The 26,605-nt window shown below is 46.7% G+C and overlaps 2 protein-coding genes across 2 annotated transcripts in view; both read right to left on the reverse strand.

Annotated features, from left to right (window-relative positions):
• Chc (clathrin heavy chain) overlaps positions 1-7,859 on the reverse strand; it is a 44,332-nt gene extending 36,473 nt beyond the window's left edge. Inside the window, exon 1 of the mRNA XM_077655161.1 lies at positions 7,688-7,859. Within this exon, the coding sequence (XP_077511287.1) occupies positions 7,688-7,729 (42 nt within the window). The 5' untranslated portion in view covers positions 7,730-7,859. The remainder of the gene's footprint in view (positions 1-7,687) is intronic.
• Positions 7,860-12,041: 4,182 nt separating this feature from the next.
• Positions 12,042-24,781, reverse strand: MED21 (mediator complex subunit 21). The gene is made up of 4 exons (XM_077655162.1): positions 24,646-24,781; positions 24,312-24,423; positions 24,017-24,117; positions 12,042-15,244 (listed from the first exon to the last, which is right to left on the reverse strand). Exons 1-4 carry the CDS (start codon positions 24,685-24,687, stop codon positions 15,068-15,070), a joined length of 432 nt encoding a protein of 143 aa, XP_077511288.1. The 5' UTR covers positions 24,688-24,781; the 3' UTR covers positions 12,042-15,067.
• Between the last annotated feature and the right edge of the window lie 1,824 nt (positions 24,782-26,605).

Here is a 26,605-nt window from a genome sequence, read left to right on the forward strand (position 1 = left end):
AGTTAATGGGGCACAAATTAGTTCAAGAATTGCATCAGCCCTTCAAAGTCTATCAAAAGTATGCATTATGTGCACCGGAGATCTCATAACTGAATTAATGGACATGATAATGCAAAGAGAAACTGAACATCCTGATAACGCGCAATAGCAAGTCCAGCAAATTGTGTGCTACCAGAATCTCCTTGTACGCTATGGATGATTTACACCTGACAAACAACTTCCTCAATCGCAGCACAAGGATAGCCTGACCTTCGTTTTGAACCACAGCTGCTTAAACCCTTTAAGGCGATTTGTACAATTACAAGCCAAACCAAGCTTTTCCCGTGAGCTGCATCTAGCAGAGATTTCTTTCAGGCAAATTTAGCATCCCTTCTGTCGAAAACAAGATGGTCTTTTTATCCAAATAGCAAACACTGAGAAATATTTCACGAAACATTCAGGAGGGTAACACGTCCACTGTTCTTAAGCTGACGTTTAGACAGAAGTAATCGCATCCTTCCTCCCCCCCCAATTTTCTTTTAATTTCAAGCATAGTGCCATCGTCAAAACATGTTTTTCTACAATCCTCCAGGGTTTACTTGGAATGGCCCTGGCATTTCAGTGTTTCCATTTTCATCAATTATGACATTTTGTACGAAACTCTGCCCACCCCTGTAGAAAATTGACTGGTATTTTAAGCTGGAAAACTGGAGGCCTGAACATATTCAGTATATTGATGGAAACAAAAAAAAAATGACTCCTCAATGGATTTAACAGTATCCTAGAGCAGTCATGTGTAGGTCTTGCAACTGTATATCCTGGATACTATCAAAGCATACAAGCATATGGTGCACTTTTCAGCACACGAATGTGCCTCTTTGAAGCTATCAATTCGACTGGATTAAAATGCCAAACTACACAGCTTTCTTTGATCTGACAACTCTTCACTTTGAATAGTATAACAATACAGTTAAACCCCACCAAAACAATGAGTCAGGCTTGGCGACGAGTAAAAAGGCATTTACATTCACCTGAACATCAGCTTAAACAACTTGCCTTGGAACACACCAGAAGCGCAAAATCAAGCGCCCCGGAGATTCTACCTTCTCTCCCTTGATCTCAGTCCTACCCCAACAGTTATATTTCAGAGAAAAATTTCCCACTTAAGCAATGCTTGACTGTACAGCCCATTTCTATCATTCTGTCAATAAGGCGCCATGAAAACAGCCCCACTTGAGATAAAGGTGCAAAGGGGGCAAAGATACTAAATATGAGAATTCACTGACACAGGTTCATTGAAGGTATATTACTCACCGTCCCTTGTACAGCACCATACGAGTGCTTTTGAGACTGGTGACAGCAATTAAAGAACATCATTTGCCACAGTTAATGAATGCACGCATCCCCATCCCTTAGTTGGGGCTGCTCATTTCAGGAACAACAGGCAGCTTAAAATCATGTTATTAAGGATCAGAATGCCAAGTAATGTCGAGCAGTGTCGAGCATACTTGCACCTTCAAGGTAGAACAAAAGCCTGACCTGCTCCATTATAACTGCTGCATGCAAACCTGGAGCAGAACAGAAGCCCAAAGTAAAAAGGGAGGCAACTCCAACTTGTTGCAGCCACAGTTGAATGCAGTATTTGAGTCCCGGAATGGAACCAAACCACTAAAAAAGTCAGAGCTACGTGACTACTGAAAGAATACGTAACAGCAGCAGAACAATGGCAAAGGTGTGGCCACATGGCATGCAAGGCTACTTAGCAATGCTGTTTAATGTGTTCTGCCGCATGTGCAACTATATAATTAAGCACAAAATACTCTACAGTGGACACCTAATTGTTGCACAAACATGCCAAATTCCAGAAAAATTGACATGCTCAAAAAAAGCCAGCAACTCCCACTTATCTTCAGATTACAAAACACCCCTCGCCTCAGAAATGCAAGTGCTGCAATGTCTACGACCATTGGCACAATCCCATAAATTCTTGCATCATGCGCAACACTGCATGACTCACGAGAAAAGCATGGAACCGGACCCTGACAGGAAAAACCAACACAAAAGAAGAGGATAAAGAACCAGGCTTACTTTTACGTGACATCATCCGACGCCAGAAATTGCCTTTAAGCAAAATTGCATTCCAAACGGAAGTTATTCATTGCCCATTACAAAGTGACGGAGAAATGAGGAACCTTTCCAGCTATGCCGTCACTACTTCCGGCTTTGTGAAACAACCAAACCTGCCCCGGGCACTGAATACCTTCCGCCAGGTGGTCTGCACCTGCCCTTATAATTAAAATGTGGAAAACGTCAGTCACGTAATGGTGCCCCAGGAATGCAGGATAGGATACAACTGATCACACTGCATAAATGCCAATGTCTGAAGAGCAACTGATCACACTGCATAAATGCCATTGTGCTGAAGTACATTTTATTGCCCCTAGTTCTTTCCCTAGAGATAGCAAGTGCACAGCAGCCAGAAAGATAACATGTGCCATGCAGAGCAGAAGACAGCAGTGGTAACCCACACTGCCACACTGCCGCCATCACCTCCTCCTCCTTGCGTCAGGGGAGCAGGAGTTTGAAACCTGAGACCCCTCCAAGGGGGCGGAAAGCCTCCGGTGCTCCCACCCTTCACAGGGGATACATTTTGAGTGCACAGAACTGCAGCTGACTCAACTGGCCGAGAGAGGAGTTCCCTGCAAACCACATCTTGTGTAGGGGGTGGCACATCAACAAGCGCCCGTCGATGAGTGAAAGCAATGCTACTTTCTCCAGCCTTCCACACACCAGCAAACAAACGTAATGGCTTCTAAGCTCTGGCATTCAAAGCCATCATCCGTCCACACTGCATTGTTTTCAAAGCCAGCTTGACAAATCCACTGTGCTGGATTCCATTCCAGAGCCAGTACAGCTACCACACAAAACCAGTATGCCTGAAAGGAGGATGCCCACATATTACAAGTACAAAGCAAACAAGAATATTCAAGCATATCAACGCCACAACCAACGAATGCGTGGCTTCACATGTACAAGCTCTAGCAGTGCTGGAAGAATGAAATGAAGTATTGGAGGTGCACCAAGACAAATTGCGACATAATGCAAAAACTTCCCCTTGATGGAGTGCACACAATGGAAACAGCCAAACTTTCAACAAACAATCCCATCCCAATCCAGCCCAGGTGTGGAATTTTACCCCAAGTGATGGTTGATGCGGACTTAACGTCCCAATGAGACTGGCTATGGGGGGCGCCGTAGTGAAGGGCTCCGCAAATTTCAAACACCTGGGGTTCTTTAACGTGCACCGACATCGCACAGTAAACGGGCCTCTAGAATTTCGCCTTCATTGAAATTCAACCGCTGCGGCCGTTTACTTCAAGTGAGGCCAAGCTCGTTCACCCCACATACCACCGATTAGAATGAGCTAAATATGGAGCACAGCATAAAGCACCAATGCCAGATAGACACATTTATTGGGCAGCAGTATATCATACTGTCCATTTCAGCTGATCCCACCTGGTTTGTTGAAGTGCCCCAGAATCAATGCACACGAGCAGTGGTACCGGCACAAAAGAAGGAAGGAGGGAGAGACTGCCATGTTAAACAGAAAACAGACAATTTTTTTTTCCGAACACCGAGTCCACTGACTTCTTTGCAGAAATGGGAGCAAGAGCAAAAAAGGATGCTAAACTAGGGGACCGCATTCTGTGGTACTGCACCAGAGGAGAGAGGTGAGCTTGCACTAGGGCACTGTTCACGCACTCACAAGCCGGCTGGACAGGTCTTGAAGCAGACTGCTGGCACTCAACTTCTACTGCAGTGCCACAGAAAGTTCTCAAGTTAAGGAACTACACGCATTTGGTCTGAATGTTCAAACCTACTTTGCAATACACAAGCTACGAATTATGGGATGTACTGCACATGATGTGCAAGAAAACAGAAACAGCTAACACTGCGTCATATACGCATGATGTGTTCGCACCGTTTTGCACCACACAGCACTAGTACTGATTGCTTAGTTCCTACTGATAGCCACTACCGACTGCTGCCAGATACATCATTGCCCAAGCGTAATGAGTTAAACTTTGGCACCGTAAACCTCTAAAGTCCACACTAATTCAAGTAGTGAAGACAAACAACAATAACACTTGCAACTGTTTTGAGGACTAGTGGCCTGGATATAACTAGAAACTGAAAACAGCATTTGGACAGGCAACTGCTGGAAATGCACCCTCCACAACTGGACCAACCATGGCTACAGGTTTCAAAATGCTACTGCAGGATGCACCCAGAATGGAATGCTTCCACAACAGGAAGAAAAAAAAAACTGTTCACAAATTAGCTGTTACAACTGTCCTGTATAACATGAGCTGCATTTCAGCAATGGCAACCTGCCCAGCAAGCGAATCAATGAAGAGGTGCTCAGCTAGGAGGCTAAATATCATGTGCATTACATGCTGAACAAACTTCAAAACACTAAGAACACCACAGCAACAGATTGACCAAAACACTGACTGGAAGGCATCAGTGACCAGCCCTGACAGACTACTGCAACCAATATGGTGGGTTTGATCACACCGTGTACAGTTTAATTAGGGGACTGGACTCTGACTTTTATTTTTTAAATATTCCGGCGAAAAATGGTGTTTAGTTTACAACTTGGTTTTTTTCCAATGTTCGTCCAGGTGATTTTTTTTTTTGCTGTTATGCGGTATTTCTGTGCAGTCAGATGCCACTTAGAGGTTCTTATTTGTCAGCCTTGGCATTCTATACCAGTAATTCATATGCAAATGAGTCAATTCCTTTTGAAGCACTTTTAGCTGTGCTTACAGAAAGAAATGCTATTGCCAATAAAACAGTAATGGAAATAAAATTATGCAACTCTGATAAAACAAAAGTTGTAAAAGGTTGACTGCCATGTCACTCCGCTTGTCCGTATATTTCGAGTCCTAATGTATGCAATTCAGTGTTTCAAGTGCATAAGTATGATTGTTAGGAAAGAGCAGGCCACAGTGAGGTGGGAGGCCGCCTTTTGCTTGCTGTTCCTTTGTTTACATGAATATATAAATCAAAACAAAACAAATTAAAGAATTTGAGAGAGAGATGGTGGGGCATCATGTGATCTGCACATTCACAACTGCTATAGAATTTTCTCTTAACCATCATGGTAGCAAGAACATGACTGAGACGCTTATGCATGGTTTCGAGTGCCCTTACATGTAGTGGAGAAACCTATTAGACCAAGTGACTGCCCTAAGATGGTGACCAACAGTGCTCCGTTAGCAGGCTGCAAGGAGATTGAGAATCCCGGTCGACTGAAGTGTGTGAGGTAGCGCAGCAATCCCAAAAAGTGCACAACCAGGCTAATGCAATGCAACACCAATTCAAGAGCTAGCTAGCTAGCTGTGGCACACATGCCAAGGTTATCAACCTCTCAGTTACAACCTAATTCAGCATACTTTTATTGTTTTTCCCCCATATGTAATGCCTAATAACTCAATTAGCCCGTAACCTAGACAAACCAGGACAAAATACAGCCTCCACAGTGGCTGCTTGCTAAGAGCTCCTGCAAAAAGTTCCCGGCACAATGGGTGAAGAATGTTAGGGGGTTCGCTTTTATGTGGGTGTAAAACAGGAAAACAGCGTTAATTTTGGGAAAGAGCAACGCACTCTACAGCACGCCTAGGTCCAGGAAACGGGGAGGGACCTCGCAGAGGTGCGTGCGCTCGTCTCCACGAGAGAACTGCCGACGGACGATAACCACACCGAGCGCGAAGGAAGCGACGGCGGGCCAACAGAGATGGGGGGAGGCGAACGGCCGCCAAACCCGTCCGCCGACGATAATTGCTGCCGGGAGGTGGAGGCATTGCAACAACGAGAGTGGTAACCACCACCGCCCCTCACAAAAAGAGGCAGAACGAGCAACGGGCGTGCGCCCCTTTTAACAGACATCCCTCGAGAAGGCAAGGAGCTGCTAACAGAGAACGAGGGGGGAAGGCAGGTTTCCGCGAAGCAACGCCGCGACAAGCGGTGGGCGGCTATCGGGACGCCGGAGCAGCAGAAGACGGCCGATGAAGCCACGCGTCCGAAACCAAAACACGCGCACGTATGCGGCGTGGCCCACATTCGGTGCGGGCGGAGCAGGAAAATGGAAACAGAAAATGACAGAAAGCGGGAAGAAAGAAAGGAAAGGCCGACTGGACTCTCTCCGGACGCCGTGAGGAGAGAAAAATGCGCACCTTACGACGGCTGTGGCGAGTAACAAGCCGCCGCATCGTTACAGAGAGGGTGGACGAAAAGGGGGTGGGGTGGAAGCAGTGTCTACTTTTTCTTTATTTGTCTTTTCCTTTCACGCCGCTGGCTCGGGAAGCAACGACCAGGCGCGGCCTCCTGACAGCACAATAACCGCCGACAATGCACCGCCAGCGAACCGTTTCAAAGGGCAGAAGCAGCGAGAGACCGCGCAGAGCCGCGGAGCGAAAGCCTGGCTCGTCTCGCACACGAGACACTGCTTTGGGCGGCTGTGGCACACGAAATTCCCAAAGGATCCAGCTAATCGAGCGAGGAGACAAGGGTCTACATATGTGACCGGGCCGATTCGCCCCCGCTTTGTTAGCTTGCTACTTGACACGCAATGGGTGGAGTTCAGGGGAAATGCGACAGGGTCTCCCCCTCTTCCGGACAACATGCGGCCCCAGAAGGGAGCGGACGAACCAACTCACGTGAGCGTGCACGACGCTACGCAACGTCGATATATTTTTGGGGGGCCTCAGGCGAGGAGCCAAAAAAAAAATACCGCTCACGCACGTGCGCTGTTTACAAAAACAACGACGCGTAGGGGGTCCGCTCACAGCATGCACGCTTCCAAGAGATTACTCGCAGGCGACTTCCGGCCCGAGTCTCGGCTCCGAACCCTGCGCCGCGTTGCAATGTTTACACGGTCCGGTCAGGACGGGACCCTCAACCAGCAGCGTGCCTTTTGCTGGGCGACGCAACAGAAAGGAGGCCGCCCGAGATCGATACCTTCTGCGCCGACCCCGGCCCAGTTTCGCCCTCGCTTGGAAACCCCCGAGGGGAGGTTCCGGGGGGCCGAAACTCCACGTCCGGACAGGCTCGGTGCGCGCGAACAGATGTGAAAATCGCCGTGTCGCGACCACTAAACGCGCGGCCAGTGGCCATCGCGGCGTGTCTTCCCGATAGACCGAGCAAAGGAATCTCCGGCTTCTCTCAGAGAACCCGTTTTCTTTTCTGCTCTCCCCTTGGCAGCAGCGGTGGCAGCGTACCGCCGAAGGACGCGGCGCCGGCTGTGCCCGGCACCGAGAAAAAAGGCGTTAAAACACTGTTCTATTAAAGCACGCGCACAGATGGCCGCTTCACGATGGCCAGCCTCCGGTCAAAACACCGCTGTCACCACATCGGGCCTCGGCGCTTTCTCATCGGCGACCGACGGGGGGGCGTATCGGAACCGCTGGTCACCGCTCGCCGCCGGCTCGGACCCGTGGGAAAATGCGCGGCGCCGGCGTCTCGCATCATCGCCGACAGCCGCCGGCGTCGGAGTCCCAGCTGAGCCCAACGAGCGAGGCCAGTTTTTAAAGGTCCCAGGATGACTCCACGCGACTGTCTACACATTAGGCCTAATACCGGTTGATGACTCTTCGAGGCGAGGCTTATAATGCGGGGCAAAATCGCCGCTGTCCGCTCGGCTCACCTGTAAATGCTCTTGAAACCGTATCGGTAGTAACTGCGTCATCGTGGCTCCGAATCCCGCTCCTTCGCGACGGAGTTTGGCCACACGCTCCTCACGAAAAACGTTTGAATGAGGAACACCTCCAGTCGCCCCAGTCACAGTCCCGTACGCACCAACTTCCACCCAATATGGCGTACGCCGGCCATGTATCAGCCGAGGTAATATAGTCCGCATCAATAGCAATTACTATAGCTCTAGTTCCCCAGAAAACTGACATATCTTTAACTCTTTATTACAAACAAATTTTTTGCCTTTGTTAGATTATTTCTTGGTCTTTGTGACGAATATTTTTTTTCCAGCTGTCAGCAAAAAAACACCGGCGTAGGAACACACCGTATCCTGCACTACGTGCACTGCCACATTGCATGAGTCGCATGGTTGGGTTGTGTGAATGGAATTCGGCCGTCCGTGATCTTGACTGCAGTGGTTCTTTTGTGTTTGGTTTAGTGTGTGTCTTCTATTCGATGCCGTTTTCATCTGCAATGCTGCAAATTCGTGCGCTGCTCGAACGTTAGCTGTTGAAGCTCGTGTAATAGCCTCTGGCGTTTACCATATGTTTGACAAGCCGTCACGCGATCTTTTTCGACAAGCTACTTGCCGCAACCGTGTCGCTCGCTGTTCGGTTAACTCTGGTGGCGCGGTGTTATGCGCGCTGCAATTATGTAACAAATCAGCTGATCGCATTCGCACTGTTTGTCTCTTTTGTCACATGCCCGTGACGATATAGCTGTCATTACGATGTTGTAGCTTGTGCCTGTTCCGTATAGGCAGCCTGGTTTGCTGCTTTAGGAACCACGATTCCTTCAGGTGTCTTGATGTCGTCCTTTGACCTGCAACCAACATTTTTCACCGCATAGCAATGACCATCACATCTAATGCCGCAATCCAATGCAACTTCGGTGCGGTCAAGTACGCGATGATCGCCGATTTTGTTGCCTCGGCTTCACTGTGTTGCACGTAGCTCTAACCACCTTGCCGCCCTACCCAGCCTAGTCCAAAGCGGTATTTGTCACGATGGACAATTTTATTGCACTTCATTCCCAATACAGCAGGCAAACGGATGCTAGGCACAGCGCCCAAATCGTTGATCAGCATAAACTTTTTTACATATTTGTAAAACTTGCATGTTTCCGCTCAGATAACTACTTATCTGCAGTTAACATTCGTCTGCTGTTAGGTCATAAACTGCGTTCCTTTGAATTACGTTCAGGCACATTCCCCTATGACGTCAAAGGGAGACTAACAGGTGGTTTGAATCCGAGCAAGCCTTTTTTTGGCAACGCTGATTGTGCAGGCAGCAAACACTAAACCTGGCCGTTTCTCTTCCTGCTCCTGCACACACTTGCCAATATGCAAATGTTGCGATTATTTTGGCTTTGGCAAATGGCCTCTGATTTTACTGTGATCACTGTTTGTACGAGAGAAACATATTTGTCTAGGCAAGGATGCATAAAAATTTGTTAGTAAAACTACAAACTAAGCTTTAATTTGGAGGTGCACACTAAGTGTGGAGAAATATGGTCATTTTTTTCGCGTAATAAAATGTGTGCAACCATGGCCATGATAGCAACAGTTTAACTCTCATATGGTTGCACAGTGCATGTAGAGAGCCGAAGAATCCACCGATTCAAGTTGGCCTATGAGTTCTAGGTTTGCTCAGCATTTTTTTATAAAAAAATAACAAAACTTCTTCATTCCAATGCAGAAGTCGCGCACAATGACTGCGCTCTAATAACACATTACCAAGTATTGTAATCCACCTGTTTCATACGGCCGCTCTGCGCGTGCAGGGTCTCTCCTCTTCCAGCTCCACCGGTTGAAAACAAGGCACCACCTTCTACTGCACATGCGCAGTTTGTTAGCAAGAGGCAAATGTCAAGCACGCACTTTTCACTGTGTACACACAGTTGGCACCTCATACCACCGAATCATGCCTGCATTTCTTTTCAACCAGAAGCAAATGAATTATTGACGCTCCGCAGAGGACGCCACATCTTGTGAAAAAGGCGGGTAATATGGAGAATTCCTTTATTACATGTTCCTTGTTGATATCGACACAAAGTAACTCCCTACTAGGTGCCCGTCTTAATGCAAACCCTAAATCGTTGCTAGACCGAAAGTTGTGTGTATAACACATGATGCTTTCGTAAATTGGAGGTAGCCTAACTATGGCACTGTGACCGACACTGATTCCGAAATGAAAAAACGCTTGCTGCTGTTGGAATTACTGAGAATGGCCTGCATTATATGTATTAATGGCCATCACTTTGCACACTAACGCCAGCTGAAACTACTTCAGGAATGAGTTTATCGCTGCGAGATGCTGAGTACGTCAACAATCGCTGGCAGCGGTGATGGCGCCACCTAGCCTCTTACCAGCACAGCCAGTGTGCAATATATGCCGCAAACGTCTGCACAAATAAAGGCACTTTATACTCCATCTCTCAAGTTATTTGCAGCACTGTGAAGGCTGTGGTGACCTGAACTAATCAGAACGCCATGCATTGCAAAACATGTTCTTCCGCACCTCTCGCCCCACAACTGGTGTCTCCATCCCTGTAATGTTAAGAGCACCAGTGTCCAGCTGCTGCACGCAAGAGACTCGGCGGACGCCATGTTTACGAATGGTGATGCACCACTTCTCTGCAAGCCTCCGCAGTGTTGTGTTCGTGCGGCTTTCTTTGCTAAATTAACCAGTGAATGAAATGCCATACTTTCAAACACCATCCCGAACTACCTTTTCAGTTACCGCAATACAAGTAGCGCCAACACTGCTCAAATATTTACAGGACTATTTGCTGTCTTCCATGGCCCTGATTGGATGAGAGAGCTCTACCTTTCAAGTTGCTGCAAACAACCTGAGATATGAAGTATATACACAATTCACTCTGGTGCTCTCCAGTTTCTTCATGGTCAAAGACGCAGTTTACAGTCATGGATAAAAGTTTACAGGATGCGATTTTGCAGGAAAAACCTTTTTTCTAAATGATGAGGCAAACCAGTTCGCTGAAAGGCCTCGTAACATGAGTGGACATTCTTGCTGTGCTACAACTAATACTAACTGCGTGGGTAGCAAAGTAACACAGAAATAAGCATATTTTTTTGTGGAATTGCATCCAGTAAAGTTTGGTCCGTGACTGCACACTCATAAAGACAACAGTACCCTTTATTTCAGGCCAAGTTGGATCTGTGACTGTCACACTTGAACAGGAACGCACATACAGTATGGATTCTACATTCCCCACCTTCCGTAGCAAAGAGATGAGACCAGCACCTTTCATGCAGCAGCACACCAGACGCACTGAGCCCCCTACTCTCCTTACACAGACCTGTGCACGCTTGTGGTTGCTGCAGTGAGGTCATTTTGGTCTTCATGAGCATGACCCTGAATGCACCGAGCATGGTGCAGGGTCACTGGTGCTCATGCTAGTGCTCTAGAAAGGGCAGAGAAATCTGTCCTCGTGTGTTGGTGCATTGTTGAGTCAGCACTTTCTTATGCTCCTATAGGTCGTATCTATCCAACTGGAGGTGAACAAGATGCAAAGCCAGGTAAGTCCTAACGGTTGAGACGCATCAAGCACAATAACGGGACGTAAGGCTGAGATGTGGGAAAAAAATCGCGCATCAGCCACCCGTTCATTCCTTTTTTCTACCACTCATACTTTTCTTTCTTTCTCCGATGACCGTATTGAAGGTATGAGGCCACTTTTCCAGAAAAAATTTTAGAACGCAGCTTTTAAGCACCCACTCGTGGGTTGCACTGCATTGCCGCCATCAGTGCAATCGAGCCAAACCATAAATAAATAAAAATAAAGATTGCAACGACTGGGATTCCAACCCACAGTGCTGCGAACGTATCAGCTTCACTGTCCACTGCAAGAGAGAACTAGACTGTTGGCGCTTTTTTCTTTATTGACACTAGGCTATCACTGCAGCCAATCATGTCATAACGAGCCCCTCTTTTTTCCCTTCCCTTGTATACTCATATTTAAATTGCAACACACTTTCACACTATGCGACGCACATCATCGTCTTCTACTGAATTAATAAATACATTCTCACGCGCTGTGCATTGCACATCGTCGTCATGTTCAACTAATGCTACTATCAAACTAATATCGTCGCCAGACGTGCCAACGACCCAACAAAGCAGAACAATGAGTCTACAGAGCCTGAGACACCAACAGAGCTGCACTGAAATTTCGCTTTAAGAAGAATCATAATCGTCCTTAGAATTTTTTAAAAGCAGATAAAAACAGAACATTAGTTGTCTGTCTTAAAAAGGATGTTTTATCCTAATCAAAATGTTAAGAGAGATGAAAAAAAATTGCAATTTTTATTTCTAACAAATGCAATAAATATACATCTTAATGCCAGCAGTCATATTTTAATTCAGTTAATGCAAGTCAAACTGCTTTTGCTGTTATCCACATCAAGACAGGTACTGTGCAATAAACCATGACAATTGTGATACCTGATACCATCAATAGACATTGCATATAATAGCCAAATGACCAAAAACAAAGGTTTTCATATAGACATCTTTTGAGAAAAAATGCAGCAGTAAGAAAGCACGATTTTATTTTATGTGGTTCATTGTAGAGCTAGATGTAAAAGAAATATGTAGAGTTTCAATGAAAAATTTGCACAGGTATAAAGCTAGGATTTCTCGTGTAAGGAGGGATGGCAAAAAGTGAGTTTCAAGAAAAACGAGAAAGAAATTTCATAACAGCTACAAATGCCATAACCCAAAGTCCAGGAGGCTTAAAATCCTCCACATTTGTAGCTCAGCTCCTCCTTAGTCTTGCTTTTCCTTGAGTATGCTCGTGTGGCGTCACTTTTCTTGTGCATGTACTTTTTTGTAGCATCAGTACACCAAAAGAGAGATTTCCAAATACGTTATTGGTCACCTGTCAAACAAGCTTTCCTTCTGGGCAGACCAGGTTTTATCCTAATTTGCTTCAAAACATAACCATCCAGTATGTTCTGAATGTCTTGTTGCTTTTGTGAGCGTTTCAGTTATTAAACAGAAACAAAAATAGACATAGATGGCAAGAAATTGTTATTTTAAGTCTAAGCTGAAAAATGAACAAGAAAAAAGTAATAATCTGAAAATTGGATTTTATTTGGCTGGAAAACTTTTAGTTTCGGTTTCGCAAAATGCACAAGGGGTTGCAACTTTGGCTGTATCTTTGTAACGGTGTTAATTAGAAAGGTTATTGTGTCGCAGTTCATTCTAGAATGAATCGACACTTTCTAAAACTAAATTCAAAAAACTGAATTTTATCAAAAATATTGCACTTTAAAACTGGCCTCATACATTAAACACGGGTTTCCTAAAACTGCAGTTATTGAAAAGCCCCTTTGCCTGTCATCATCTCAGCCCTGCGTCCAGTATTTTTGCACTAGATGAGTCCCAACTGGAGGATTGAGGGGTATAGGATTCTGTTTAGCGTAGGACAGCATCGAAATCTCCTACACATGCTAAACGAGCACGTTTCAGTCAGGCAGGAGACATAGCGCAATATCTCCATTTCGCCTGTCCATGTTGAGGACGACATCCACAATAAGAAGAGAATGACGGCTGCCAACTACAAAACAATACTGGCAAAACAGTGCACCTCGGTGGTTTCCTGACTACTGTCACTCACAAAACTTATTATACACGGCCACACTAACGTAAGTGAGAAGGAGTTGGTACTGCTACTACACCTGCGCACTTTCACACCGTGACAGTATGAATGTGTTTATTTCTTGTTGCCAAGTCTGGAAAACGTAGAGAAAAAGGAGTTAAACATACATACAAAAATGTAGAAATATTATGGCTTCCAAGAACGAAATAGAAAGCAAGATACGTACCGTATTAGCCTTTACTGATGATACCCCAACCTTAGCAAGTTGTAAAACACTTGCCCTACAACATTGATTAGCTTCCACTCCACGCGTGTATCAAGACAGTGCCACAGAAGGGATGCTGAACCAGCAGAAACTTTTCTGCCTTGTGAAGCTTGAGTACTTGGCAGCGCAGTCCATCGGCACTGTAAGCACTCACTGGCCCGAGTGGAGCCAAGTCATGCAAGAAAGCCAATCTATGGGCACAGCAACACGTGTCGATCACACAACATGCCTTTGAATTGGTTGGGTCCCATAACACCAGAGTCACCCGGGAACAACTTTTCATCAGAGCTCAATACAAGCACAAAGATTAGAGGCGCAATATTTAGCTTTTGCTCCATTGCTGAACTCACTGCCTACAGGTGCTACGCTACACCCTTATCATCTCTCAGCACTACCTTGAGCGCCCTTACTGACAGCCAAGCACGGGATATAAGGTGCTGATGTCATGTGGGCAGTTGCTATACAACATCGAGACAGATAATGCATTGCCTAAAAACAAAGCAGGATTTGTTTTTGCTTCATTTTCAAGCTTCTTACATAGGGGAGAAGCATGCACTTTGGATGAGATGTCCAAAGCGACGCGTTTAAATGCAATGACCAGGGGTTGAGGAGTTGTTCTGGGATCCTTTAATCAGGGACAAATGCCATAACGGAGCACAGTGCAGTGAACCTGTCCACCCAGTGTGGTTGCACATACACTAATGTCTCAGTTAACAGATGTCGGTACATGTTGGCTCCAGCTAGCATAAAGGAGCCACTGTAGTCAGCAGTAAATGCTCTGGTGGTGCGTCGCCAGAAGAAAGCCTCGAGCAATTCACAACAACTGTACGGTACTAGTGATTCAGTATGGTCCCATAGCTGCACTACCAATACAAGACAAAGCCTCTTATTTTTCACACCACTCACATGAACCTTGAAAGGTCAGGTAAGCAATGACAGCTGAGTCAGCTACTGCTCTCAAAACCAACATAAATGCGGTAAACAGTAGGTATGGAACAGTATGTTTGTGTGCAAAGCTTAAAGTCCAAAAGTGACACGTGGAAGGGCTCCGAAATAACCAACACCACCGGGGTTCTTTAACGCGCACTGCACAGCACACAGCCATCTTTGCATTTTGCCGCCACTTAAATGCAATCGCCACAGCAGGGATGGCTCCAGCTGAACACCAAGCCCGTAAGCCACCGCAGCGGGTGGTAAACAGCAGGAGTTGTGTGAAAACAAGCCTTTTATGTCACAGCGGTCAACAGAGAAAGCAGAACAAATGTACAGATCCTAGAAGAGCAAAGAGCACCAACTTCAGACGCACTAACCACAGAATCGTCCTGTTGAGCCCAACCAGCATTTGGCAGGACCCTGCATCATTGTGGTGCAACAATCACCCACAGGAGGCATCCAAGAGAGGACAGTTCTTCTAAAAGTTCACAAGCTGCACCAGCGACACATTCAGCTGGGTGGCGGCGGTGTCCCGTCGTCCAGGTGCTGCATGCTCAGCTGTGACTCGGCGATGTCGTGCAGGGCTTTCTGGATCTGCTCAAGCAGTGCCTCCCCTTGCTGGACCACTTCCTCCAGCCGCCGGGCCGCCTCCTGGTTCTCGACCTCCAGCCGCCGAAGGTTGGCCGCCTGCACCAATTGTCACCACACAGAGGCTGCAGCAGCTGTAAACGAGGCTTTGAGCGGCCTATGAGGAGTGCGCTATTAGGCTCAGCAATCACTCAAGTCAACATTACCTGCACACAGTGTGATTAAATATAGAAAGAAAGAGCTAATCAGTGTGCTTCTCTATGGTACATGTGGGGCTGAACGTCCCAGAGCTGCATGTGGGCTATGAGCAAAGCCCCTCGTTTCCCGCGAAAAATCACGAAATTTTGTGTTTGCAACCACATTCTCTTTATTTCATGAAACTATTGTGTTTGCGCATATCAACAGGAAGGTCAGAATGATGGAAATGTGATTAATTTAATCATTTGAATTCCCTTGAAAACAGAATCTGGTAACAAACAAATTTCTGCTGATGGCTAGACATGCCTAATCCCCCATCCGCAAAAGCAAGCAACATGTTGCAACGCACAGCACATCAGTGTCCTTTGCACTTCGTCTCCATCTAAATATGGCCACAGTGGTTAGGATTAGATGCTACAACCATGGACCCAGCAGATGAAGGCCATTACCACTGAGCCACAACAGTGGGTAGTTGATTACTATTCAATTAAAAATTACATCAATTCACACCTTGCCACTGATATGCTCACTTCACTGGCAGTGAAGTAAGCATATTGCGCAGTCCTTCTATTCAGAAATGAACACCATCTCACTACTGAAACACACAACAATTGAGAAAGTATTGCCTTTTAGCACATAAAATGTGTTTTTTTCTATATTAGACCAAGATGCACTTAAAATGCATTAAGTGGATGCAAGATGAGTGGTCTGTAACAATTAATGCCAACTGTCTGCCTGCTACCAATGCTGAAATGTCAGCAGCAGTCAAAACTGATAGTGCTAGAACCTGATTTTACATACTATTTGTTAGGGCGCTCGACTACTGATCCGGAGTTCCCGGGTTCGAACCCGACCGCGGCGGCTGCATTTTTATGGAGAAAAAACGCTAAGGCGCCCGTGTGCTGTGCGATGTCAGTGCACGTTAAAGATCCCCAGGTGGTCGAAATTATTCCGGAGCCCTCCACTACGGCACCCCTTTCTTCCTTTCGTCTTTCACTCCCTCCCTTATCCCTTCCCTTACGGTGCAGTTCAGGTATCCAATGATATATGAGACAGATACTGCGCCATTTCTTTTCCCCCAAAACCAATTAAAAAAAAAATATTATTTGTTGTTTTCACAAATGAATTCTCATTCCCCGATGTTACCAACTGGACTTAATGAATTTCTCATCTTGATTTTACAAACTAGGGCTGGCCACCGAACCTAATTTTGCAACACTTTCTCAAAGATATAGCATGTTGCAAAAGATGTCACACAGTGCCAGACAAGTCTGCCCTTGTCAGTCAGAAGAAAGACAAAACACAATCAGGTCACAGCAAGCACACATTGCTAGCCTAAAAAAAAATATTATTACAAGTCATTACAATGATTACATCTATTTTAATGCAGACGATACGCACGAGCTGGTCCACACTGTGCTCGTACAATTCTTGCATTTGCTTTGGATGCTGCTTCCGAGCGTAAACGTGTGATGATTGTGCCTCTGTTTTGGCAGGGTTCATGCGATCGTGATGGTCACGTGATTGCAGATGCTCCTGGCCAACAACAGTCAATATTTAGGCCGGGTACCTTTGCATTACGAGCTGGTGCTGTAAACGCATTAGGTGACGTAATGCTCAAACAACGGCTTTCATGGTTATGAAGACACTAACTGGAGCACACAGCCAGACAAAAGAAATAGCTAAGCACGAATTGCTTGAAGAATGTTTGGTTCCACAAGAAAGCAGAGTCCTCTTTAGCCTACTTGATGGAGCAGCAGAAAGAGGCTGCTTCCAACCCCAGGAGCAGCTTCATCAACCTGGCCTGGACCTGTATTCTGGAAGTGTCAGCTATGCGGTTTCGTCCAAATGGTTTGGTTTGGTTTATAGGGGTTTAACGTCCCAAAGCGACTCAGGCTATGAAGGACGCCGTAGTGAAGGGCTCCGGGAATTTCGACCACCTGGGGTTCTTTAACGTGCGCTGACATCGCACAGTACACGGACCTCTAGAATTTCGCCTCCATCGAAATACGACCGCCGCGGCCGGGATTGAACCCGCATCGTTCGGGCCAGCAGGCGAGCGCCGTAACCACTCAGCCACCGCGGCGGCTTGCTTTCGTCCAAATGGACATCGCATAAACTGGGCACTTTCCCTAGCTCTAGAAAATATAAAAACCTGCCACCGCCCATCTTGAATCACATTAGCAGCACAGAAGCTCTTGTTGCATTTAAATTCAACACTGTCAGCTATTACTGCTTTCAAACACTTCAATATAAAATTGCAAGCATTTATAACACAGGTTTTGTAATATTCAAATGTGCACTATACTTTTTCATGCAATAACAAGTGAAGTTTCAGCCAATGTTATATAACAGGAAAGACACATCAGCTGTCACCATGCAGCCATAGTCACAGAGCTGCAACCAATAGTCGCGAACCGAGGTAAGCATGTCCATTTACTAGACACTTCCAGAATATGGGCCCAATCCCGCCTGGTGCAAACTTCAGTGAGTACTTAAAAGCCAATGCTGCAGCAGAGGCAGACAGGACAGTGACTTTTTACAACAGGAATCTTTGGAAACTCTTGCCAGCAAGGGACAGATGTCACAAGGTGCAAATAAGGTGGCTGCTGCACAATGTGTACAGACAGCTAGCGAGGTCACCACAGCTGTCAACCTTCAACAGCATCGCTCAGGCTAGAGAAGGCGCAAATAAGAATGTGACCGCTCTGGCAAACTATGACGACTTTGTATAGGCTTTGCTAGGAAAACATAAACAAGGCAAAATAACTGACAGATTCGTGAGGGAATAAATCTGCAGTTTGCTAAAGAATCTTCTTGGTCTTGTGAAGTTTCTTGTTTCTTGGTCTTGTAAACGTTTCTGCTGCCTACCCCAATTTTGTAAAATCACATTTCAACTGCAGAGTAGTTACACATCAAAGTGCACTCTGAAATGCAAATGCCAAAATGTGTGGCTTTTAGTGCAAATTGAATGATACACTGTCAAGCCACATCAAAACAGGGCATGAATATTCATTTGCTTGTTTCCATAAAAGGCTGAGCTATGTGTCTTATTATCTATGTGGTCCAAAGTACATGTTTCAATGTATTTGGGAAAAGGACCCATAGAGAGGAATGTGAGCTCCGAATATGCTGTAGTCGAAAATTCAGCATCGTGTCACCGACAGCGGGACAACGATGAAGAGAAATCTTGCAGCTAAAGGCATCAAACAAGTAGCACATTTGCAGTGATGCAATGATCAGCAGCTCAACAAGCCCTGCATGTCTTCGTGCAAGCTCCATTTTTCACCTCCAGCTGGAACTATGACAAAGGTTAGCATAAGCCAGCAATAAAAATGAGCACCCAGCACAGTCAATTCTCGATAATTCGAACTTGGTGGGGACTGAAAATCTGTTCCATTTATGAGGGGCTCAAATTACTGATGGGAGTCTTTTTTACATCCTCGGTGTTGAAGAGACCAGCGCATCAGTTTGAATAAACTGGCTTTTTAAATAAGGTGAGTTCAAATTAAGCAGAGTCCACTGTACCCTAATCCTGCACTGCACTTCAGCTGGGCATACAATGTGACCGGGAAAGTCTCAGGCTGTAGGTTGTGGAGCAAGCATAGTGCCATTTTTACGAAGTACACGCACAGTTAAAAGTCAATTCTGGGGGTTTTTTGCATATTTTGAGTTGATAATAACATCACATTTATTGGGGTCCCCCCTCAATGCCACAACAAACCGTTTTGCAAAATACCAAGGGAAACCATTTCAAAAAGAGCGACCCAAAACTCAGCTAAGGCCAGGGGTGATGCTTTATGTGGCACAACAATAACATCACAAACATTACTACAAAAACACTCGTATGTGAGTTGAATGGCTAAAGTGCCAACTGAAACGATGAGTCCTTTCATAAAATGTCTGAGACAACTCAATACAAGCCTCAAAATTTTTTTAATGAAGCGGGCAGTGAATATTAGCATGCAGGGAATGTTCGTAGAATAGAAAATGCAGCACTGCCCATAGAAATCATCTGAACTCAGGTCACAAAAACGGTGAAGTTTAAAATGGATTTGCGCTGGAATGAAAGGTCACATGGCTACCAAAATTGGTAGAACTAATCAGGAACAAGAGGACAACCTACATTATATGTCTCTTTAGAATATGATGATCTTGAAAAACTCTCAGAGCTACACTTGAAGCAAAGAGAACAGGATGAGGGTGCACTACAACGCAAATGTTAACACGTGCTCAACGCTGGGGTAAGGCAGTTGTGGCTGAATATGGCACTGCAGTAGGTATAGCAAGGGTGCTGGTCACAGTACTGTTAGAATTCCTACCCTCAGCCTACCAGGGCTACACAAAAAAGCTGAACAAGAATTGTTCCTTGGTTCATCCTCCTGTTCACTACTGCCACTGGGCCAGCAGGCCTGAAGTGCAAGAACCCAACAGCAACAAGGAACCTACAGTCGCAGCCAAAATAATATAAAGCACAGTTCAGCATTCCGACACCTCCCTCATCAAGCGAAAAGGAAATAGGAAAGTTTGCTGCAGCATAAGAGTTTATGGTTTATGGTCCCAAAGCAACTCAGGCTATGAGGGACGCCGTAGTGAAGGGCTCCGGAAATTTCGACAACCTGGGGTTCTTTAACGTGCACTGACATCACACAGTACACAGGCCTCTGGAATTTCGCCTCCATCGAAATTCGACCGCCGCAGCCGGGATCGAACCCGTGTCTCTTGGGACAGCAGCCGAGTGCCATAATCACTGAGTCACCACGGTGGTACAAGCATAAGAGCATATACACAAGAGAAGCAATCAAATTTCCCTGATTTTGCCTGGCCTCAACGCTCATTGCTAACAGTGACTTTTTATGATGGTGCACATAGTGCTACTGGATGAAACAATGTCTATAGCTGTGTAGCAGCTTCTCACATGCTATCTTAAACAAGCACAGTGACTAACATCTCTTCACCATGCTTCCTCTACCAGAATTTATCCTGACACTTCTTGCAGTCTAAACAGCATTTTACAAGGATGACTGTTCAGAAGGAAATATGCGAAATCAAGTTACATTTTGACACTGGAAGCTAAGTGTACCAGCAAAAGAAGAAAACAGCACTCCCGATTCTTTCTGGCATCTTTACTTATCCTGCTGGGGGCTGATCTTGGATTTATTGTAGATTTGGTGCAATGCATGTGCCACCAGTAATTTACATTTGTTAACTACTAATCCAAGACAAGAATTAATTTTCAACAGCACTAGACTAGGCCCAGACATAGGAAGAGACAAACACGGCAATGAACTTATGTCTGGTTCTGTTGTCTAGCGCTCTTGAAAGTTAATTCATGCCATGGAGCACCAATTCGCCCAGTCTGCCATCCTACTAATCCAACAGTGGCCCACTCAGCGACATTCTACACAGCGAAATTAACTAGCGTCAGCAACCTGAACCGGTCGGCAGCAATGGAGAACGCAATCACTTTCTCAAGCGAAGTTGCGTCGCGCTGCAGAAGTAAAGCGCTGAGACCGTGACCACTGGCATCAGTATCCAGGATGGTTGGAGCGGTGCCACTGAAGTGGCCAAGGACAGGGTCCGATGTGAGGGCGGGCTTGGGGTTGTTAACAGCAGTGTCACACTGGCCAGTCCACATGAAAGTAGTTCATGAGGTGCAGCAGCAATAGTTGCGAAATTCTAAATAAAATGCCTGATATAGAACGCCAGGCCGAGAAAGGTGCACAAAACTGCAGTCTGTTGAGGATGATCAAAGTTCAGGACCGCGATGATTTTATCAGGGTGTGGACGAATGCCGTCGTGGCTAACGAGATGTGCCAAAATTTTAATTTCCTTCTGTGCAAAGTGGCAATTCTTGGTGTTCAGCTGAAGGCCCGCTGAAGCGAGGCACGTGAGAACCTCATTCATGTGCTTGAGATGGCCGTGAAAAGTTGAAGAAAAGATAACAATGTCATCCAAGTAACACAAATAGGTTCTCCACCTCAGGCCACGAAGTACAGTATCGATCATTCTTTCAAATGTTGCTGGTGTGTTACAGAGGCTGAAGGGCATAACATTAAATTTGTAAAGTCCATCAGGAGTTGCGAAAGCAGTTTTTTTCTTTGCCGGCCTCGTGCATAGGTATTTGCCAATAACCTGAGCATAGATACAAGGTCGAGAAATATTTGGCGCCTTGGAGAGAGTCCAGGACATCACCAATCTGTGGCATCAGGTAGACATCTTTGCGGGTAATTTTTTTGAGCACACGGTACTCAATACAAAATCGTACTGAGCCGTCCTTTTCTTTAATCAACACTACTGGTGAGGAGTTCCCTTCGGTAAAGATGCGGTGGTGTGCAAGAGCAGTCCGTCCCAGTGGTGAAGAAGTAGCAGTGAAAATAGCTCAAGATTGCGAAGCAATGTGAGCAATTCTTGGTGTTGACGCGGCATGAGGTTCGGATTAATTGTCTTTGATAGAACAGTAAGAGAGACGTCGGACGAAACAGGTTGCTGATGCAGAGGGGCAGTGAGCACCATCAGGGACATAGGATGAGGATCCACTATGCAAGAGAGAGAAGTTCCTTTAGGCAGCACGATTGATTCGCGTGAAGTGTTCATGGCTGCTATGTTCGCTGAGCCGCTGCAGAACCTGACAAGACTTGACGGGAAGGCGATTCCATGTGCAAAATGCGGCAGTGAGGGGATGATGTCGGTCGGAAAAATCAGATGAAAAATCACTGTCAATCATATGGATAACACGGTCGCCACAAGAAATATAACGCTGAGGCTGTTGACAAGAAATCCCATTCAAAAATATCAGATGTGCACAAGGTGAGAGCACAGCAAACTGCACATGGTGGCGGACACCGTCGATAACAACGCGAACACTGCACTTCGCGGAAGGGCGCAGGCTGACATCATTCGCTCCATGAAGTTCAGGCCCATCATATGGTGTCGTCACTTTCCACAAGCGCCAGCATAAAATCAGCGTGAATAACAGAAATTGCAGCCCCTGTGTTGATCAAAGCTTCAACAGGTAATCCTTCCACTAAAACAGAAATCACATTGAACGGGCGATCTGGAGGACTTTTAGTGAGTTCGCAAAGTGCAGTTTCACCTCCGGAAACTGCTTGGCATAGTTTTGCGAGTGACGGACAGGGAGAGCTGTTGCGGGTAGGAGTGGGGCACTGAACGGCAATATAGAGATGGGGACCGGCGTCGGGAAACATGGGCGCCACTAGGTGCAGACGAGGGTACCAGCGGCGGAGAGAATCGGCGAGGCAGGCTGGAAGAAGGCCGGCGTTGATAGTAGGAAGAAGAAGGTAGCTCACTCTCGAAGGCTGCGTAACCACGGCGCTCGTCCTGGAGGCGTCGATGACAAAAGCGGGAGATATGTCCTCTGATTCCACAGTAGTAGCACACTGGTCGGGAGGGGCGCCAAGGTGCGTAACAGGATGGCGCAGCTTGAGCTGTGGCCATTGCGTTGATGTGGCTGTATGTCGGGGCTGGTCGAGGCGGGTGGTCAAAGGGAGGGGTGATGCAGCGACTTGAGCATAAGTCGGCGCTGGGCGGGGAGCAGGAGGGTGAAATGCGATAGGGTTGGTAATTGCTGCCAACTCTTCTTTAATGATGTTACGGGGACCAGCGTCATTAGAAGGTGCATGAGAATGATCGCACCCTTGGCGGCAGAAAGGGCTGAGGACTTGGAGCTGTTCGCGGATGATCGCTCGAATGAGTGTTCGCAGATCGAGGTGCGCAGAGGTCAAGGCCGTAGCGAGGCCAGGCTGTGTGAGGCCGTGCTGCAAGCGGGAGGACTGCGGCTAGTCGAGGCGTTGGCAGGTGGTAATGATGGAATCGACACTTGAAGGATTTTGGGCAGTCAGAAAGTCAAAAGCCACAGAATTGATTCCTTTCAGTACGCAGTGGACGTGGTCAGTTTCCGGCATGGTGGGACTAAAACGCCGGCAAAGCGCAAGTACGTCCTCGATGTAAGACACATAGGCTTCATCGGGACCTTGAAAGCGGGAAGCGAGCTTTTTCTTGCCGACCTCAGTCCGAACAGCCTGGTCGGCAAAGTACTGACGGAACTGCTGTTTGAAGGTGGGCCAGTTGGTGGTGTGGGGTTCGCGATTTATGAACCAGTTTCTGGCGACGTCAATGAGGTAGAAAGAAACGTTGAGGAATCTTAAACCGTCGTCCTACCGGTTGTAGTAGGCACTGCAGCGTTCATAGGTGTCGAGCCAGTCATCCACGTCTTCGTCGCGACGGCCAGCGAACATCGGCAGGTCGCGTTGTCGGAAGGGCGCGGTCGGAGGGGGAGGTGCAGGTGAGGCCGAGGTAGGGGGCCCGGCAGGGTCGGGGTTGTCTTCGGTTGGCATGACGATGGTGGCAGGTGCTAAACGGCAATCGGAACGCAGCTTCAGCGAGAGGCAGGGTACAAGGCAGCAAAGGGATCGAGTTTCACCTCCACCACTTGTGAAGGAAGGCTAGGCCAAGAAGGCAAAACGTTTGTGGAAGAAGGCTAGGCCGAAATGGCAAGACGGCCGTGTCTGGCGTTTATTCTAATGGCGAACCCGAGGCGCGTGCCACAGGCGGGGCCGCGTAATGATGATGGTATGTACAAGTGAAAGAAGATGATCCATGGAAGGCTCACAATATAAATGAGTGCAAACAGGATCATAACGGCTACAGTACCTGGAGCTCGGGCGAGGCTTCCTCACTTGGAAGGGAGTCAATCAGGACGTCGATATCCTTTGCCGTCCTGGCTATGAGAGATGCAAAGAGCTGCGGGTAATCTAGAAGAAAGAAACCCACGGTTTCAGCTTGCGGGCCACCCGTCAACGACGCTGACAAAAGGCCCTTAAATATCGCCTAATTTCAGTGGCCTGTGCCAGATGTTGTATACTGGATTGACAGAGAATGACGGACGCTGTGGCAAATGCGTCTAAACGGTGCGAGCAAGCAAGCCGAGTAGGTAAGCACGTCTCACCTTCTTGCGGTTGTTGTCCTGGCTTGGACACAGTCTTCTCGAACTCCGGGAAGCTGCTCGGCGCAGCGTACTGCTGCAGGATGCCAATGCTGTTGCAGAAGTTGTCCGCTTGCTGCAACGAACGGAAAGCAAATCGCCGATCAAAATAAACACGAAGCTCTCCGAAAACGTTGTTTCCCAGCGCAACACGCGTGTGTGGTTACACGATCGCGTTTTCACGACTGGTCAAACAAAATGTTTCGATTGGAAAGACTGTTTTACGGGCATGTGTTGCGACTTCACTATGCAAAGGATTGATCTGTAAAAGCAAGAAAAGCACAACCGATCGACTAACCGCATTCACGGCATCCTGAAGTTGCGTTAGCCGGTCCGCCATGATGTAAATAAACGTACAATGTTGCTAGGGCAACAAGCCTGATTTGCTACTTTAGGCTGCTGAACACGCATCATGCTCCCTGTGACCGGACCAAGGAGGTTATATAAAACCTCCTTGGACCGGACCGTGGAGTTCTTCAACTTTGTGCACTTCGGTTTCAAGCTATTTCTTTTTTAAATTTGGTGTAAATCGACCGGTCAGTCAGTAAAAGCATTTTATTTGTAACGGGTTTTCTTCTGAGATACGCTCTTCGCATTTGCTGTTCCAACCACATCCGCGACATCCTTCATCATGAAAGCAGATGACATTTCCGTCCTTCTCACTTTTTTTTTTCTTTTGGGAAGCACTCATGCATGTTCAAACGCTGCGCTACCAGCCAACATAACTGCGCTAACTGTGCGGTGACCAACACCTGCAACGCAGGCATGCCGTCGAATCTTGGAGCATGATCGAAGCATCGATACTCATAAAAATAAAAAGCGCCAGGAATCAATGCGTTCGTACATGCATGTAGACTCGTTAATTCAAACTTCTGGTTTATTAGAACTGACGCAGTTGTTCCGTCGACATCACGTGTATTAGCGGGAACACAATTAAAACTCCACACGCTTTACGCAAATCAAACAATATTCAGTCCCCTCCGAGATGAAATTATAGATCGAGTTTATCAGGGATGAGGAAATATTAAAAAAAAGGGGGGGGGGGGGGGCGCCTTCATCCTTTAGCGAGAAATTTTACATACGAAAACCGCGCTGAACCTCATTTGTTTTTATGAAAAAAGAAAATCTACGAAACAGACGTACGTACTTTAAAGATGGGACACCCTCTTTGTTCCGAAGAACTTCACTCGTTCCGCCGTTTTTGCGCCGATTCGACAGCCCTAAAAATTACTCGACGTCCGCTTGTCCCATACACCTTCTTAAATAGTTCAATTTTCGTGATAAGGTGCAGTATAGACTTTGAACAAACTTATTGACTTAATTATGTTTTGTCTTAATTATTCTCTTCGGTTTTCTTGTTCGTTGTATTTGCTTTTGTCTGTACTTGCAATTGCTTCCTTTTTTTCACTTTTTAGTTTGGTCTTGAGCGCCTCTTCCAGCCTTCTACCTGGCTATTGGCCGGCGGGAGACAACAGTTTACCAATGCTACAGTGAACTAGAAACACTTTACCAATGCGGCCCGCGTAGTCACATATGTGTTTGAGACCCTTTTATAGATGACTTTCACCGGCGTTGCCAGTGACCAAAGGTAAAGCGATGCATTCACACGGGCGATGCGGCCCTCCTCGGGCGGTTGTCACACATCACGTGACGTAAACGCCACGTCTGCGAGGAGCGGCGTGGTCACGTTAGGCTAAGGTAGATGGCAGGTGGAGAGAGCAGAGTGGGTCAAGGAACAAACGCGAATGATTTCCTTGCTGAAATCAAGAAGTGTACATGGGCGAGCCGAGATGCGTGCTGGGATCGGATGGCGTTGGTTGGCGCTGAAGAGGCTATGGAGATCAGATGGAGAGGATTTTGTCTTGCCAAGCTGATGATGGTGGATTGGATTGGATTTTGGGGCTTATCCCTTTATAACAGGCCACGATGACGATTATGATGCCTAGCAGCACGTGCTGCGTAAGTCTTCGATTTGGCTGCGCTCGCTGCAGTAATTATTTTTAATGAGAGGAAAGGAGGAGAGGAGAGGCAGTTTTGTAAAGTTCCGCGGCAGCGTCAGTTCAAGCAGTTAGAAGTGCAGCTTGGCACTGGCTGCTTCCAGATCAAGTGGTTGAGTCGAGGGCCGATCGTCTCCTAGCCTTGCCGTCGTCACGAAATTACAGCCAGCTGAGTGTCGCCAACATCAACGACCACCAAAATCCCGATCGGACCACGTGAATAATTTTCAAGCAGCAAATCGTAGTGAAGTCCGTGAACGT

The sequence above is a fragment of the Amblyomma americanum genome, chromosome 2 (genome assembly GCF_052857255.1).
Source record: "Amblyomma americanum isolate KBUSLIRL-KWMA chromosome 2, ASM5285725v1, whole genome shotgun sequence".
Lineage (NCBI taxonomy): Eukaryota > Metazoa > Arthropoda > Arachnida > Ixodida > Ixodidae > Amblyomma > Amblyomma americanum.

What these genes read in the sequence shown, in the direction of transcription:
- MED21 (XM_077655162.1), bottom strand. Translation starts at nt 24,687, where the DNA reads ATGGCGGACCGGCTAACGCAACTTCAGGATGCCGTGAATGCG. An exon ending in TTCAGGATGCCGTGAATGCG is followed by an intron (nt 24,424 to 24,645) that starts GTTAGTCGATCG and finishes CGTTCGTTGCAG; the next exon opens with CAAGCGGACAACTTCTGCAA. An exon ending in AGGACAACAACCGCAAGAAG is followed by an intron (nt 24,118 to 24,311) that starts GTGAGACGTGCT and finishes TCTTTCTTCTAG; the next exon opens with ATTACCCGCAGCTCTTTGCA.